General features: G+C 33.5%; 1 protein-coding gene across 1 annotated transcript; it reads right to left on the bottom strand.

The window, feature by feature from the left end:
- Positions 1-3,528: 3,528 nt before the first annotated feature.
- Positions 3,529-17,397, bottom strand: LOC126838196 (peptidyl-prolyl cis-trans isomerase FKBP2). The gene is made up of 3 exons (XM_050572397.1): positions 16,952-17,397; positions 5,446-5,609; positions 3,529-4,031 (listed from the first exon to the last, which is right to left on the bottom strand). Exons 1-3 carry the CDS (start codon positions 17,194-17,196, stop codon positions 3,736-3,738), a joined length of 705 nt encoding a protein of 234 aa, XP_050428354.1. The 5' UTR covers positions 17,197-17,397; the 3' UTR covers positions 3,529-3,735.
- Between the last annotated feature and the right edge of the window lie 544 nt (positions 17,398-17,941).

Genomic DNA, 17,941 nt, shown 5'->3' with positions numbered 1-17,941 from the left:
TGATTTCATATATTATATTTTACAAGATGTTCTCCTTTTAACGGTTTTCACATGTGGGTGACTCATTTTGACAATATTTTCACTATTCCCAATTGCCACAGTCACGTTTGCTTGGTGTTTAATATTGCGTTTTTTTTTCAGACATTTATACAAACTATCTAAATTTAATATCCCGTTTGATCAAAATTGCCTTTCGAAAATCCAATAGGTGTATAATATTACCACCTATTGTTGGGTTTTTGTATAGCACAATGAGGTACATTGTGCTATGTATAATATTGTACATTATCTATATGTATAATATTTGATTGTGGAATGCAAGTCTTATTAGCATAAACCGTTTGATTTTAAAGGTTATTGCTTGGTATTTCCATCATTGACAATTTAAACTTGGACATTTTATTTTATTGAACTTGTTTCGATATTATTAGCCATAAAATAAGTTATAAATAAGTGTAATAAATTAGCTATAAAACGAGTAGGTCATCATTTGCCTTAACTGACAATTATTTTATGGTTTATAATATTATTATGATCGTTTTTACTTTGTTTATATTATACTGTTTTTACCATAATAGAATACTGTTTTGAATTCAATTTTTTTGTAATTTAAACTTTATTATTTTTTTAAAATTACTTTAGTTGAGGGCATCGTTTATATGGTATGGCGTTCTTGTTAATTAAAATAAAGAGCATTGCCAAATTTGGTAATTTTTATTAGAGTTATTGTAGAATTTACATGTTTACATGTAAATTCACTTGACGTGAGTCAATTTTTTTTTGGTATAAAACAGGTACAAAACTTATAAACTATGAACACTTCTATAGCGGTCCAAGCTGTCGGCTGTGTTATGTAAAAGGTAAAATTGTTTATAAAAGTAAAAAAACCAACGAAAACTAATATGTATTTAAAATAATAAATGTGTTGTGTATAAGGTACTTAACTGTTGTCTTATCTGCCCTCGAGTCGTGCACGGGTCTTCTTGTGCGAGCCACAACAAACTTTCTAATCAATGTTATATAATATTGTATTTCTTTCTTTTTTCTATCAAGTACGGAAATGAAATAACAACACCAATACGAAGAAACGCCACCAGGCTACGCGTTAAGTATTTTTTAAATATATTGTAAACATATTATTGTGTGTTTTTTTTTGTACACTGGACGGATTGTATATTTTACTACAGAAGGAGTGTCTTCAAGACGTTGACTGAGCTAGGCTCATAAATAAAATAAGAAAATGTTTAAAAAATGTTGGTATTTTTAACGATTAAATAAAAAAAAAAAAAATTTATTAGAGATTATATTTCCAGTAGCTATTAGAGATTATTTCTAGTGTTTTTTTTTTTAGTAACACTATAGTAACTTATGGTAACATTATGATTACTTTTTGGTAACATTATGGTTACTTTTTGGTAACATTATGTTTTTATTAAATCTGTCACGTTTCGGCAAATGATGTATAGTTGGAAAAACTCCAAATACTTATAATAGGTTCATAAGGCCCAATCTTAAGTTTTAACTTTACTTTATATTTTACCTTGGGATAAAATAAACTTACACCAACGTTAATTACACCGTACAAAGCGATTTTGGAATATCAACCACAGGAAACATGTAGGTATAATATTTTATTTGGCCTCAGAATTTCTCTTGTGAAATGTGTTCTACGCGTTTGAATAATTTTCTAAAATTAAAATAAAATGTTTTCTTTACACTATTTTGTCTATGCTCAATTCGAAATGGTAGTTTTTTCCCACAAAAGATAATTTCAGAAAATCCTGATTTTAGCTATGCAAGTTGATTGCAGCTTTGAAGGCGATTAAAAAAAAAAATGTATAGGTTAGAGAAGTACGAATATAAAATATGTACTTAGTTGCTGTTTCAAAAAAGTTAAATTTTGATGGCTTTTCATAGTAAGTGTGTAATACTTATTTGACAAATTGTAAACCAAAAAAAAAACGCTATTTTATAAAACGTTGCAAGAAATTTAAATATTTTAGCTATCATTTTGGTGTTTCCTCAAAAAACATACAATTTATATACTTAATAGTCGTTGTAATATTTAATTTACAATCTATTAGGCAATTCCATTAAAAAAAACGGTATACTAATGCACTCCTATATACTTACCTACCTACGTCACTGATAAACAGATCATTATTATTATTGTAACGTCGTTGGCTAATTGGTGTTAATAGCTTGATATTTATGTTATAATGTTTATAAATCTAAACTCTAAAGTGCTTAAAATAACCTAACCTCACATATTTTGTAAATTGTGGGTCAAGTATGTGTTTGTATTATATTTACTGCATGTCTGTGTAATATACTCTTAGGAGCTTTTTTTTATTTACTACACCAACATTTATGAATATTATAATACACTTGCATTGCAACTTATAAGTACACATAGTACCTATAATTTTTGAAAATTGTATACATTCATGCTTTGGTGTGTGACTGTGCGTACACTGTCTAAGGGGTAATTTAGGTTGAAGTTAAATTTACATAATACTTAGAGCATATTGTCTACCTCAATATTTTGGTAAAATTGTTTTTCCAAACTATACACATGTGATTCCTCTAGCAATTGATTGGTTCATTTTATAATATTATATCCCTTATATTCCCAAGTATAAAGTAAACAACATATTATGTTAATGACATATACTCACAAACTGGCGTTGCATAATTTTCAGGCGTACACTTTCTTATCTCACATGTTTTTATTTTTATACAAATTGAATTTTCTTATTAAAGATTAACTTAAACATGGGTACGGTTATCTTGGCAAATAATATGAATTAAATTATTATTATGATAGACTGACAATGCCTGTCCATCTCGTGTCCATTCGACAAATATTTTTTTATTTTATAATAGTTCTGCTTCTGCGAAATGGCTTCGATTCGGGTGTAATAATGTAGCCCATATTTTAGTGTAGGTGCCCAACGGTTATTAACCGTTTATATTAGCATATTTAATCCATGTCGATATCCCACCTATAACACAAGGAAGACGTAATGGGAAAATAACAGGGACTTCAGAATTACTAGATGGAATTACCTACATAGGTTCTTATTAGCGAGTGTGGCCTTAAGGAGATAGTCTTACGGTAAATTATGGAGACATGTTGTCAGAATTTGCGTTTTCAATTATTATGTACTCAACTTAATTTCCAACACATTAGTCGCTTAAATTAGTATTTCATATTTCAGCACCATAACGTTAATATTATACCTGCAGTCTAAATAAACAAAACAACACGAGTGTTTTTATTATAAAACATTTTTTTTTATTATTATTACAACAGTCTTCTTAAAACATTTTTCAATTACAAAAAAAAAAAAAAAAAACGTGCGGACTTTAAGAAGAAGTCCAATTGTAGTAAACTATTGAATCGCACGGATGCAAAAACACAGTTTCGTGTCTGCGTTGAACAGAGTATACAATTAATAATAAATACCAATTCGTAAGAAGAAAAAAACGGCACCTTTACGGGCGATTTTTTTCTGGTTTTCACAATAAAAAAAAAAAAAATGGGGGGGGGGGGAAAGAATAAGTAATAATATATTATAACACTGAAATCTTCTTCCACTCGACCGACTTCCGACGACTTCCGACTTTCGATATTATTATTATATATAATACGCCTAACGTTAGTTTGAGAGATTTTTTTTGTTTTTTTTTTTCAAATTCAAGTGTAGGTTTTTTTAAAAATGTTTTTATCATTTACAGCTCGTCGTGTTTCGGTCCGGAGAATTCGTCGTGCGATATGAACCCGTTTTTGTCCTTGTCTTCGTGTTGGAATATCTCTTCGACCAGTTTCTCGTGGTCCGACATCATCTGCTTGATGTCTTCGCCGCCTTCCGTGCCTTCGGCCGCGGCCATTTGCTTCTTCAGGTATTCGCTGACTTCGTCCCTGGAAAGTTGCTTGTCCTTGTCTTGGTCGATCTCCTTGAACACGTTGGTCGTGGGAGCTTGGTCGCCGACGTTCAACAGTTCCACGTCGAACATCAATGTGGCACCTGTCGACGATAATAGTTGAGTGTCTTTTTTATTTAAATTTATAGTACAGGGTGTATCAAAAAGAATGCTGGGGTCAAGAATGCTGGGGTTTCAAGCGGCTGTGTATTGGACCTACAGCGCTCTGGTAGGGCTTGAACGAAAGAGGGAGTTGTCGAGTTGTGAATGACTGCCACTAGAAACGTCTCTCCAATATACTTCACACAACCTACAGCCGTTGGAAACCCCACCGTTCTTTTTGGTACACCCTGTATTATGTATTTTGTGATCGATTAAAAAACATAGGTATTGCAATTTTGTAGGTTTTTATATTTTTTTCCGGAGTCGCATCGACCCGTTAAACGGTACTGTACTGTATTTAATTACATTTCTAGATTAAGAATGATTTGCTGAACATTTTGACTGGCCGATAACCAATTTTGGGTAGATACTTTTAGAGTTATTAAAGTTTACATTTGGGTTTTGAAAGTTGATTGAGCTCTGGAATGTAGCTCTGAAAGTAACATACACAAACTTGTTTTCAAAAAGGAAGACTACGAAATTGCAATTATTTTCCAAGAAAATCAGTGTCTTACGTTAAATTTGTATCACCCTGTACATTCGTTTTAGTTTAATTTAATTTTCTATCTAAACACTCTAAAAAAAATTATGCAAGTCTATCATACTATGGGTCGTTAATTTACTTATTTTAAACTTAAGGATTTATTCACCCAACTCCAAGGAAATCGAGTCAAGTACATTTGCAACTGTCAGCAAACAATCAGACTTAGGCCTCAAGTAACGCTTTTAATTTTTATCGCAATTGTGTGGAGCTTTAAAATATTTTAAAAGATCTAAACTACTCTACTCCTCCTCCCCTTCTTTAGTTGTGCCAATGGTTATGACACAAGACATTTTTTTTATTTACAACTCACTATGAAAACAGCTACAAAATGGCTGATTGCACAGAATAATGTTGTGGAATCATTAAATTTCATAATTAAAGAAAGAGTTTATAATATTACAAAAACCTAATATTTTTTAAAAATAGCTGATACTAAAAAAACACAAAAGAGGTGCTACTTTTTAAAATGTATTTACCTTTTTTTATAACTAATTTGTTTTTTTTAAATCGGCTACTTGAGAAAGTCAGTTTGTTCAGAATAGCAGCTATCTCAATATTACATAATATTATTTCTCATGATGAGTAATTGTGTATGAACAAAATTATGTGACTTAGATTACATCCTCTTGGCTTTGTAGGTTTTTTTTTCTAGTTTTGTTCGGACAAGACAATTAAGTTACTTAAGTATGGAAATCGTGGAAGTAATAATTTTTTAAGAGCTGTCGTCAAGAGGACACGAGAACGGTGTGAATACGAATATTGTGGATAATAGCTGTTTTTTTTGTTATTTTTTTATTTGAACAGATATTCACCTCCGGGAATGACGTTTCCTGCACCGCGGTCGCCGTACGCCAACTCAGGTGGAATGGTCAATCTTCTCTTTTCGCCCACGCACATCTTGAGAAGTCCCATATCCCATCCCTTGATCACCTGTCCCACGCCCAACTGGAACGTGAAAGGTTGATCTCTGTCGTGGCTGAAAAAACAAACAAACGCAATTAGTATTAATTATTTACTTTTTAAACAACGATTAAACCACACCACAGAATGATACCGAAGTTCAGACCTGGGCGCGCTATAAATAATTCACGAGGGATGAAAACGGTGGTGTGGACCACCCCTAGGTATATAATTAGAAAGCGGACTGTCTTCTAAACGTCCTAAAACTTTGGCCATTCCAAACTTTTATTATGTCCAAACTTTTACCATGAGACGAAAGCGGCAACAAGAAACAGGAAAAATAGGAAGCTGGCCGGAGAAAATAAAATGAAATTAATTTCTCGTGCCCACCACAAGACGGTACGGACCCTAGGCAATGTAATCCACGGTTGCACGAACGGTGTGAATACAAATGGACCATTAATCACGGGAGGCATGCACGCACTTGATGGACAAAGAGATAACTAGGTACGTTGTGCACGTGTTGATGTCAATCTTGTACAAAAGGGTTAAGCGTGTGCCAACGGCTGGGTGTGTGTAAAGCGTACATATCTTTTTGGCATCATCATCATCATAATACAACATCCCCTTATACATAATATATATATATTGTATAATAATGTTGTGATTTTCGTGGAAACTTTTCTATGCACCTCTCTGTTCGCATTTTTTTATAATATTTTATTTTTTAAAAACTCAATCTCCCACAAGGGGGCTGTTCGTTGACAAAAAACGCTAGTAGACATAATAATGATACTATGGTGTTGGCAGACAAATGTAGGAAAGTTAAAAGTACTAAAAACTGTAATCGCATTGTCCGCTGATGATGTCGTTTTAGGGTTTTTTGTTTTTGAAAATATTAAAATAAGCACCCTGTTAACTAACAAGTACCTACTGTAGCAGTTATGTTTGATTGTTTGAACAAAACATGATATTATTGCTATGGCTATGGCTTATGGCACAATCTCCACAGACCAATTATTATCATACAGAGCTTAGTCTGTCAGAGTCGTATATAGCCTCAGTTCTCGGTGATGAGATTTGCGTTTGAACATTAAACAGTCGACAGCACTTGACTGTGTTGTACTATATGGTTCAGCTACAACTAATACAACGTATTTAATGTAATATGTCGTTATCAACATAAGGTGTGTCACTGTCAAATGATAGATGTATGTAAATCTGTCAGACCATAGTGATAACCCTATATCTATATAATAATTTATCAGTACTTATGTGGGGATTCGGCATTGAAAATTATAACTAGAAAAAACCCTCAAGTGCCTACATCTTGTCAATGGAATATTAGAACACACATTGTAATGCGTTCAATAATTTATTAATTAATGTTAATTTGTTGACATTAATACATCATTATGGCATTTTATTATCATTTTAAAAACCGTCAAACGTATCAGCTGCCATAGCTGACATTGCGGTTAATGTCCTTATCGTGAATTCCCAAATAATAATTATAATATATTCACGAGTTAACCCGTGACAGCCTTCGGCGTTGCCAGTTTTGTTTTCAACATACTTCAAACTTTCTCACACATTTTAGAGGGGAGGGGTAAGATAAACCCCAAAACTTCCTCAAAGTTGTGCTTAAAATTTAATTAAATAGCTACGAAAAAAAAATGTGTGACCGAAAGAAAAGATTGAAATTTAAAGTAATATTTTGCCCAGTAATTTCCAAACAACATCATTACTCGAATAAAAAAATAATTTCAATAATAAAATACCACCAGTTAGGTAACTTAATAATCTATTTTAATTCGAATATGACCCAACTGTGATTTGGCCTGATCTAAACTAGTTTCACTGGCCGCGAGCGGCCAAAGGAAATTAAACGGATTTAATGATACACCTAATATAATATACTATCGTGTTACATAATTATTAGTCATGTAGAAAGCGTTTGGCGGCGTTTACGGCTGTTATGTATACCTACAAGTTATTATTATTTCGGTTTGGCAAAATTGCATTCAAGAAGTCAGCGACAACAGCAGAAAACAACACTTCCGGTGGCGGATGTACAAATGACATTGGCGAATAATAATAATAATATATAAATATAAGCTGCTTGGCTAATGAAACAACGGTGTACATATATTGAACTTGTGTGTGTATGTATATGCACCTGCACGTGCGTTCAGTTGTCGGAAGTCAATAGGGAAGTAGGGGCTAAGACTTAGAGATACGTGGGTATAATATTCGTATGGAAAGTACTCTTTTACGATGATTCGGATTCTATCGCCCGAGTCCATCCGGTTTGGAAAGCGTGCATCATGCTTGTGTGATAGCAGCTGTTGGTGAAAGCAGAACGTGTCCTTTCGCCACAGTGCGACGCACCTAGACTTTACACTTAATATAATATATTGTGACTGTCTATATCGATTACCATGCCGTGTGTCTATATTAGAGTGTTTTATCATTCAACGATAATATAATAATTATCATAAAACGCATATTTTTAATTACCCCCCCCCCCCACCCCCGTCCGCTACTCTCCACGTGGCCTATGCCCGCATAATAACCGGTCAAAACCAACTTAAACCGATGTAAGAAATAACATCTTTGTTTATTCTAGAAGTCGCAAAACGTTAACAAGTCAATCGTGTGCTTTGTGTGTGATGGCGCTTTGTATTTTTTTTTTTCTAAAAAATACCCAAAAAGGTCACGAGTCAAAAATCCAAATGTCAACGGAAATTACCCCAACTCGGCTACTCTTTGAGACTATTAGGGGTGGGACTTGTGCGCTGTCTTGTTTTAGTATTTTTTTTTAAATGCAATATCAAGAAATGGTCCAAATATAAATGTAGTACAAGTGGAAATGTGTTTAAAACATAGAAAATAAACAAAAATTTCAAAAAAATCTAATTTTAAACAATTTTTTCTTTGAGTTTTGATAGATATATTTCCGCATTTAGACACACGTGTCTATAAGTTGTATTGCTAACACTTTTTATGGCCAGAATAATTTTTTTTTGGGGGTAAAATTTGAATTTTTATTGTCCCATTCCTACTGTGTGTGTTGTGTAGGTACAAATGTTTTTATGAATAAATTATATCATTGGCAATTTTGAAAACTTGACAGAACCGCGGTGCCGTGCTGCTTAATTAGAAAAAAACTAATGGTTTAAAAAATAATAGGGGAAAAAATATGGTATGGTGTGACCTGTTATCGTTCGATAATAATCTTTATAATGACCGTTAATCACTTTCCTTGCCGACCTTCGTCGCGCCTATTAAAATGGTAATCCACTCCAACAGTATTTCCAGTACACGGTGAAATAATATATAGTATACAATACTAATATGCTATTGGTTTGTGTGGTATGTACACAATAAACGCACTGCATTAACACGTATATTATAGTAAGTGCGTTTGTGCGGGTAAAACGGGTTGTGTGTTTGTGATTTTGTTGGAAAATTCTGAAATTACATAACTCCTTGCCGTCATAAGCTGAGGGAACACATAATATGATTATCTCCATGTCTGGGACTTAAATAAAATAATAATTATTCTTATTACATAACGCAAGTGCGCTGTACGTTAATACACGTCATGCACCTACGTTTTACATCCGCCTGATCGTTGTAGGTTTTTTTGTTGTTATTTTCTTAGGTAAAAGTCCTACTCCGACCGTATAAGACATGTTTGAAAAACTAACGAGAAAAAGTTTATAATAATTTAACGGACAATGTTTTTGTACTAGCTAGACAACACTTTAATGTTGACCAAACCAGTTAAGGGGATTGAAAGCGGTCTGTTTGTTTTACAACTCGAGTTTAAGTACAAAATAAAAAAAAAACTGTTTCTTTTTTTTATCAAAATGTCAAGTCCGCGGGCGCTTTGGGATTTGCTCGACCGGGTTCGCTGGCACTACGAAGACAGCTGAAGCGTCTAGACGATTTTTTATCTTTACTATATTTTTTGTCATTACTCTTGTGGAGCTCAAAGGGGTTCGAATAGAAAACGGGTTTACGTTCAATTTGTTTCATCTAAAAAACAAAAGTAACATTTATTTTCTATCTATCCTTTCCAACATTTGGAAATTCTTACCATAGCATTATTACTATAGCTAATTTGCAAAGCCACATTTTGAATTTGCAAGTAATCCTTGAAAAATGTTACCTTTTATGTTTTTAATATGTTCTCAAAATTAAATAAAAAGTCAACCCATTATTGAAAATAATATTAATTAATCAAATAAAAAATTAACAATGGTCAGTTTTAGAGTTGGCATTAAGACTTGTATTTTTTTAATTGTTTGTTGTGGAAATATGGAATGTTGTTTTATTGATTTTATATTTTTTATGATCGGTTTTTTTTTTCAAACAAAACTGTTTAAAAATTTTCGATTTTGTTATCCGCGTGGAAACTTTAAACCTTTAGAAAATACTTGCTGAAGTAAATAGCTGTACCGGTATTTTTTTTTTATTACCGTTAGTGTATTTACCGTGTATTTTATTACTCTTGGCGATACTGAATTGACCTAACAACACAAGTCTCGTTTCATTTATACGACCGGTACGTGAATGGCACACAAGTAGTATGCTGTTTTTTTTAAGTATTTTTAGCTAACCGGTAAAATCAAGTTCAATATTAAAAGTCGACCGGCAATAGGTACACGAGTGTAATGTATTTATATTATGTTGATTTGTGATTTAACCGTTGGATATATATATAGGTATATATATATATATATATAATTATGTATAATATCTAATTCTAGTGCGTGGCAAGTGCAAAACCTGTGTAACCGGTATGTTAAAAATGCGACCCTTTTGTGTGTTCTTCAATGTCTGTAAACGTGTCGAGATAATGATATTATGGTAAAATAATAATAAAAACGAAAATTATACCGTCTAAAACCACCAACGTTTAGCAAAAATCAAGTTTTTTGGTTAATTTGTCAAAATCAAGTGCACCCAGTATAACGTGATGTACATAATATATAAAAAAGGGTTTCTCTAAAGAATTTCTCTCCGTTTTTTCAGGGCGGAGGGGGGGTTTGTTGCTTTTTGTCTTGGCTTTATTGTAAAATATGCAAATGAGACCCTTCAACCCTTAATTTTAACCGGGTCAGAGTCTAACCTCCCAGCGGCTGTTTTTATTTTATTTAAGGACAGTAATAATTATTGTTACACGGTCGTTCTTCGTGTTTAATAAAGCTCAAAGCGTGTGAAACAAAACAAACGAAAATATTTTTTTTTTTTTACATAATTTCTTCCCCATACACAGTGTACTATGTAGGGGATGCACACGTCTCGTTAACCCTTTTGAAACCGGCAAGCTTTAATTATATTTTTGACAGGCAAATGCCGTCGGTTAGGTTACACCTAGTAAATCACAAGACCATGGATCCATTTTTTGACGATTTTTTTCTTATATCATTTTTGTTTATTAGGAAGACGACCATTCGAGACGCTTGTTGAGACGCAAAGAAAAAAGATCAAAAACGTGTAAAGAGATTTGATTTGTTTAACACTTTTGTTGCATTTCTCGTTTGGTAGCTATGTGTCCACTAGTTATATGTATGTATACATATATTTTGTGCGATTTTTGAGTGGCTTCGGAGAAGTCTCATACCGTTACAACACTCACCAAAGCATGGACGAGATGCTATCGAAAAAAAGATCAATAATATTCACTTACATACCGAAAACTAGTAGAGAAATAAAGTTTGATTCTTTTTATAAGGTATATATATATATATATATATATGTGTATAATATTATGTGAAGAATCGCATAGGCTCTCGTGTGATGTGTACTGTCGTTTTGCGAATCGAATAAGTTCCAAAGAAAAACAGATCAAAGACGAAGCTTGCTTCGACAGTTTGTGTTATACCTTAGTATGAAAGTAGAACAGTAACAGTTTGCATATAAAGTTTCGATATGAACAAGAGTATTTTTTGATTTATTTATTTTTGATATATATTCTTTGGTAGTTTTTTCCAAGATAACTCCAATAACTATGTTGTGTGTACAACCACATTTCGGTTAAAGATTAATTATAATCGTATCATTTAATACCATTTTAACTGTGTTTTATATAACTACTTGGGCTGTGGCGAATCAACAAAATGTGATATTTATCGTTAACAGCTGTATAACGTTACACCGATGTTATTATTTTGTTAATATATTTATAATTATTCTTTTTTTTGTGTATTTATTTAATTTTCGACGATTTCAACAAGTTGTTTATATTATAATTATTTTTTTAGGTTTCAGAATTTATGCTGCAGTCAAACAGTTATATTATACATTATATGAATTGATAATTTTGCTCTAGCTCATGTTATCATCATATTTTGTCTTGTCTAGTTATTAATATACAGTAGATTAACTGTAGGTAGATTAACCTACAACACTATTTACGGTTTTGCAACGGTTGTACTTATCGTGGGGTACTAGATCTGTTTGGTTTTTTTTTTCTATATAAAATATTCAACACAGAGCTCGATATAAATCCTTTTGGTAAAACGCCTTGAGCCAGTGTACCGGCCGTCGTTCGCAGCGGGTTAATCGAAAAATTCGGTTTCCGTTCTTTACTAGACGTTAAGTTAATGGACAAACCCCATGTAAAGTTCCGGCTGTGAACTAGCTGTGTGTAAGACTAGCTGTGGGGTTCTTTTATGCCGTCGTTTTGCCAAAGGTACCGCAGTTATTTTTATTTTTTTTGCTACCCCGTTGTCGCATTCAATGGGGAAAAGTCAACCGTGTAAAGCCCATACAAAAGCGCAGAGAGATCAAAACGAATAAATCTCACCGCGCAAAGCCCGACAAAAGACAATCGGCTTAGCAGAAATGTGATCAGCAAAAAGAAAAAAAAAAAGAAAGAAATTGCGCGCCGTTTTTAAGTTTACACCGGAAGAGCAATAATTGGTTTTTTTTTTTTTGTAGTGATATTATATCCGTTTTGTGTACAATTACCTCACCTGACCCCATATTTTGCTGTGTATGTTAATTTAAGTAGGTACACACAGTTTGTGTGGCATTATAATAAGTAAATAAACTATGCAATATTATTAAAAGCTATGACAAAATACAGGGTAAAAAAAAAAAAGAGAACACGGCCCTAACTCTTACTGTACTTGCGTTCTAATCAAGAGGCTAGTGAAATATTCATAACTAACCGTACCAGAGGTTATTCGCCTACGTGATAACAACCTACCGATTCCCGAGGGACCCTACGGGGAGGGTCTTGCGCTTTAAAAAATGGTTGTTTTTTAAAAAGTCTATCATTGTACGGATTATATATAATCCACCGGATAAAGAAAAAACCTAAAAATAATCACGTACGATTGCGTACGAAGAACGTGCTGGAAGATCTCAAAAATGAATTATGCAGAATTTCCAGTAAACATGTATTTTCGTACATTTAGCCTCGTACTTGTGTATAGTTATAATATTAAGCATTGTGTGAAGCAGAGGAAAATTTTGACGATTGTGTAATATCTTAAAATATATTTGCTTGATAAGTTACACGGTTTGCCATGTTGAAGAAAGTCGATTTACGGACATTGATCGGCAAGAGATAATGAAAGGCTAATAAAAATATTAATGTATTAAGCTAGTGCCGGCGCGCAAAGGGTCTTATTGCCGGTGTCTTGATTATAAAATAAATAGATTAGCCAAGTTTGTGGCATTTCTACCCGAGACACGACAAGCGCCGCTATTATACAACATTACATATTACACACAAATACACAATTATGTGTATTACACGTGTAATTGCTCTCAGTTGGGGCGGTGAAGGTACGGTTTTAAATAACAGCATTAGCCCCGTGCTGTGTTTGTGTTTTGTGAATATTAATTCCTCGGCGAAGCCTCGCACAAGGTAATTCCGCTTTTCAACGAGACTTCACAGAGAAAGCTTAACGAACCCGTCGAAAACACAAAAACGGTGTACCACGTGTATAAAATAATATGCTGTAATTGATAACAGCTATATATATATATATATATACCTAGTGGTGCTTGCTCGGGAACTTAAGCCCAGAGTGTACAGAGTCAAGGCCCTTTGCTATGGTGTAGTAAAAAGTCAGTCTGCCTAGTTAGATGGCATAAAAACCGTTCAATATATTAACGACAACAGTATCTTATAATAGGTAAAATCCTATACCCACTATCATATAGATAATACCTTTTTACATTTTTCTGTGGTCACACTGGTGGTTTAAGTGCTTCTGTATACTAATGCTTAGAAGCTAGTAAATTATTATGTAAATATATATAATCGATCGACGGCAAAACCGAAAAATGTGTTAAATCAGCGTTAAGTTGTACATCCAAAAAAAAAAAAAAAAAACATACCGGTGTCGAGTGACCCGCGTGAAACAAAACTGTTTTTTTTTTGTTCTACTTGAAACTATACTGACAATATGGGTTTTTTTTTTAAATGTAGGTATTATAGGTATTATGTATTGCATTGTATGATGATGACGTTCTTGAGAAGTTACGCCACCTAACCAACAAGACAGGGCAGGTATTTTTTTTATAAACGGTTTAGCGATATACACATTTATCTACCGAGGTGTGGTCGTTTATCATTTTCGCCCGTTCCACATTGCCAAATGAAAATGAGAACCGATTACACACTAGTGGGTTTTTATTTTCATTTTTAAAGCTTTCCGGGTTGAGGGGTAGGTAGGTACACGCATGGTGTATGCGCTTCCTTGCACATGACAAATGATTCACACCGGCTTTTCAAAAATGTACTGCTGTACACACCTTACTCGGTCAGACGTTTTCATCTCGCGGGATCAGTTGAAAAACCATTTTTTTTTTTAGAGTTTATAAAAAAAAAAATTACAAACAGAATTCCGAATTAGGCATGTGCATATCTATATTATAGCAAGACCGTGTATATTGAGTATGTTGTCACACACTACCTGTTATTATGGTAAAAATATAAACATAATATATTGACAAGTTTCATTTGAAAAAACGGCGAGGAGCATTCCAAGTCCCATGTGGAATTGAGAAATAATTATAGTTTAACAATGGCCAGACTTTTATTTTTGTGCGTGGACACACAAAAGTACAATTCTTACTACTAGATTGATTAAAAGTAAATACATTTGAAAATGAATTGCCAAAAGTTCACCTTTCTCCTATCAAAATCAACTGTAATTGTTTAGAATATTCTTTTGATACTAATCTCTATGAGTCAAACACCACATAACAAACACATTGATATATTTCACAATTTTTAACACAGTTTTTGAGATTAAAGTCTGACAATTTGACTGAATGCGGATCTATTAAACAGCACAATTATTAATATTGCAATAGTGCCGTTATAGTATTTTTTTTTTTATTGATATTTAATAGTTTTTTACAATCGACAGACAGATAGATTAAATAGTATTTTTTAGATTTTATCGATTTTATGTTTCAGCCGTAATAAATCTTAAAGATCTTTGCCCACCTCAAACTACTGTGCCAAATTTAAGTACAATTAAAACTAGTTTTGTGTTTACAAAAACGATTAAATACAAAATGTGACTTCGACGGCGTTCGAAAGTCAACGATATGATTAATCGAATCAGGTTATCCGGGCAATGTCTAAGGTTTTTTATTTGTTGTATAGTGTAACGTTGGTAAAAAAAAATACCTTTATCCCTCTTTGGTTTTTTGTCTCAATAACAAAATAAAATAAAAAAATCCTTTCCATTGTCGTTTTTAAAAGGGTTTTTGCGTAATCTTCGACACGTCTTCTTTATCGACGTGGCAAATTTGGCGACATCGTTCATTATAGAAGTTTTAGCATTGTCTGCAAAGTTTGGTCGTTGCTCTTCCTTTCTCTTATTATTATACTCACACGATCAATCACGACGGTCGTCCCATAACCGAGTAATTATTATCAAATCCTCGCCTAACTCGAATAGCCACAGATTATTATATTATAATAATATTATTATTATATAGCGGTGACAAATGGCCAAACAAATACCAACTGGTCAATTTGGTTTATTTGTGAATAAAATATACATATTATGCACATTTTGCCAACAACCGTTAGTTACTATACACTTATCCGTGTCCCAAAACGTATAAATAAATCATTAGTCAATGACTACCTCCTAAATGATGGCCTAAACTTAATTAAAAATGCATTGACCTTAAGCAAAGAACGGGATGAAAATTGAACTTTAACCCTAAGTTTCTCATTGAAGGCGGCCAATACAAACTTATGGACTTGTGCTTGTACCAAAAAAGGTTGGTACAATTTTTTTATACATTTTTTTCTGGTGTCTCCCAATCGAAACTCGTGGCAAACAAACCTAACCGTTGGATTGTGATGTACGTTCATAATTATTATTTATAAGCTGCGGTGGTATCATAAGTGTGCAATGTAATAATGTACAAGACCGATGAATTCGTTATGCTGTGTTATTCAAACCACAGGCCTACTACAGACACTGTCCACTGGGACAGAACGGCAATAGATAGCAGTGGCGCGCGCTATGGGAATTATGAGCGAAAGCTATTAATTTACAGTCGACCGAGGAGGCGTCACACAAACGTTGAGGTGATTGTGTAAGTAACTGACAAAAAAAGAAAAAAATCAATCTAAAATTAATGACTTTTTCCCCTTAGATTTTGTTTTTTTTTTTAGTCGCAATTGCTCGTCTTGCAATATTGTTATACTTTAACGACCCACAAAGCAGCCCAAAAAAAAATCATTATATTATATACGTTTTAACGTTAACTATTTCACATTGAGTTTATCTTTTCTTTTTTATTTTCTTAGTATTTTTTTTTTCTAGACGGAAGAATCGAGTAAATTGCTTAAAACACATTCCCGTGTGATTTTTAATTGATAATAATAGTTTCTAAACACGATTAGGTGTACTATACACGCCGTTGAGAAAGTAGCGAGTCGTGCGTTTCTCGATTATTAATAGTGTTATTGCTTAATAAATCAAATACCCGACTATAATAATATAATCATTATAATATTACCTATTTACTGTACAAATATCTACTGATAAAGAATTGAACGCTCACGAATGCGTTCATTGACGCGCGAACCGGTTTTGCGTAGAAACTAGCGGAACAAGTTAATTATTCATATTTGATAAAAAAAAAACAATTCCGACAATTTATTCAATATATCCTGGTATAAATATCGTTTAAACTAATCGACTAATTAAAAAACGCCGATTGACATTTCGCACGTTTATTTTTTTGCTGTGCGTTTGATAAACTAAAATATTTTCAAATACAGAACCAATTATTGTTAAACTAATTATTAAAGCGAATATTAGTTGAAAAATATTATGTTTTTTTTTTTTCACTTTACTTGGCAATGTATGTATATATGGCTGTGTATTTGGACAATTATTTTTGTGCGCTTACCTAGAGTCGAATTTCGTGCCGTCCACCAGTTTGCCGGTGTAGTGCATTGTGAGCATGTCGTTGATTTTCGACTTGGGCTCGCATCCGTCCAACGTGAACACGTATTCGATTTTCAGCCCGTTTGCCAGCGTTTCCACCTGGTTGTTGTTGTTGTGGCCGGGCTGGTGGTCGGCAGCGGCCTGCTGTTGGACGGCCAACAGCGCGACCACCGCGCACACCGACACTGGGAACCAACAAGAAGTCATGTTCTGTGTTGCAAGTGTGCTGCGAGTGGATTTGTGTGTGTGTGACTTGTTCTTCTTCTCAGGGGGAAAAGGTTAAAATAATAATAATAGGAAAAGAATAATTGCTGCTGCTGCTGCTGCTGGAAACGTGGCAAAATGCGGTGAACGCGACGACGACGACGGTTCGGCCGGTCGGTTGTTTGACGACTGACGGACTGTTGAACGCCGCCGTGGCTCTGTCGCTGACCTTCCCCTCCTCGTTCCGCCGGTTTGTACACATTTTTTTTCTTCTTTTCATATCCTGCTCCTCTCTAATAATAATAATAATAATAATAATATGTAAACCGTCGTCGGCAGCGCTCCCGCCGTCGGATTTTCGAAGACCAGATTTACGTTTCTCCAAACTCAAAAACCAGTAGAAAAGTAATAGCAACAATAATAATAAAAAAAAGACAAAAAACAAAGCCCCACGACGCGACGGTCGGCGATAAGCTGTGATGCAGCAGAGTTGCAAAGTGTTTTTAACAAAACGTTTAAAACAAACGGTAGGTATTGTTTTAAACGTTTTAAATATTGTTTTTATATTTTGTAATCATAATATGATTATTATCGTACGTCATAATAATAAGCCTATGATTATGATAAAAAAAATGTGGGAAAATTATAATTATATGTTGGCAACACTGTTACAGCGGGTTATTATCACGTAAGCGGTATTTTAATTTTAATTTTAATTAATTTGTATTTGTTGAAACATACAGAATTC

Source organism: Adelges cooleyi, unplaced genomic scaffold (assembly GCF_023614345.1).
Source record: "Adelges cooleyi isolate 19-005CV unplaced genomic scaffold, UGA_ACOO_1.1 ACOO_flye_CR_arks_rails_tigmint_CR_PRNA_108, whole genome shotgun sequence".
Taxonomy (NCBI): domain Eukaryota; kingdom Metazoa; phylum Arthropoda; class Insecta; order Hemiptera; family Adelgidae; genus Adelges; species Adelges cooleyi.
The sequence above is the reverse complement of the archived record's forward strand: the minus strand, read 5'-3'. Positions and strand labels throughout refer to the sequence as shown.

Coding starts and splice junctions, on each gene's coding strand:
- LOC126838196 (XM_050572397.1), bottom strand. CDS start 17,196: ATGACTTCTTGTTGGTTCCCAGTGTCGGTGTGCGCGGTGGTCGCGCTG. Junction 5,610..16,951: donor GGCACGAAATTCGACTCTAG/GTAAGCGCACAA, acceptor TTGTTTTTTCAG/CCACGACAGAGATCAACCTT. Junction 4,032..5,445: donor AGGAAACGTCATTCCCGGAG/GTGAATATCTGT, acceptor TATCGTCGACAG/GTGCCACATTGATGTTCGAC.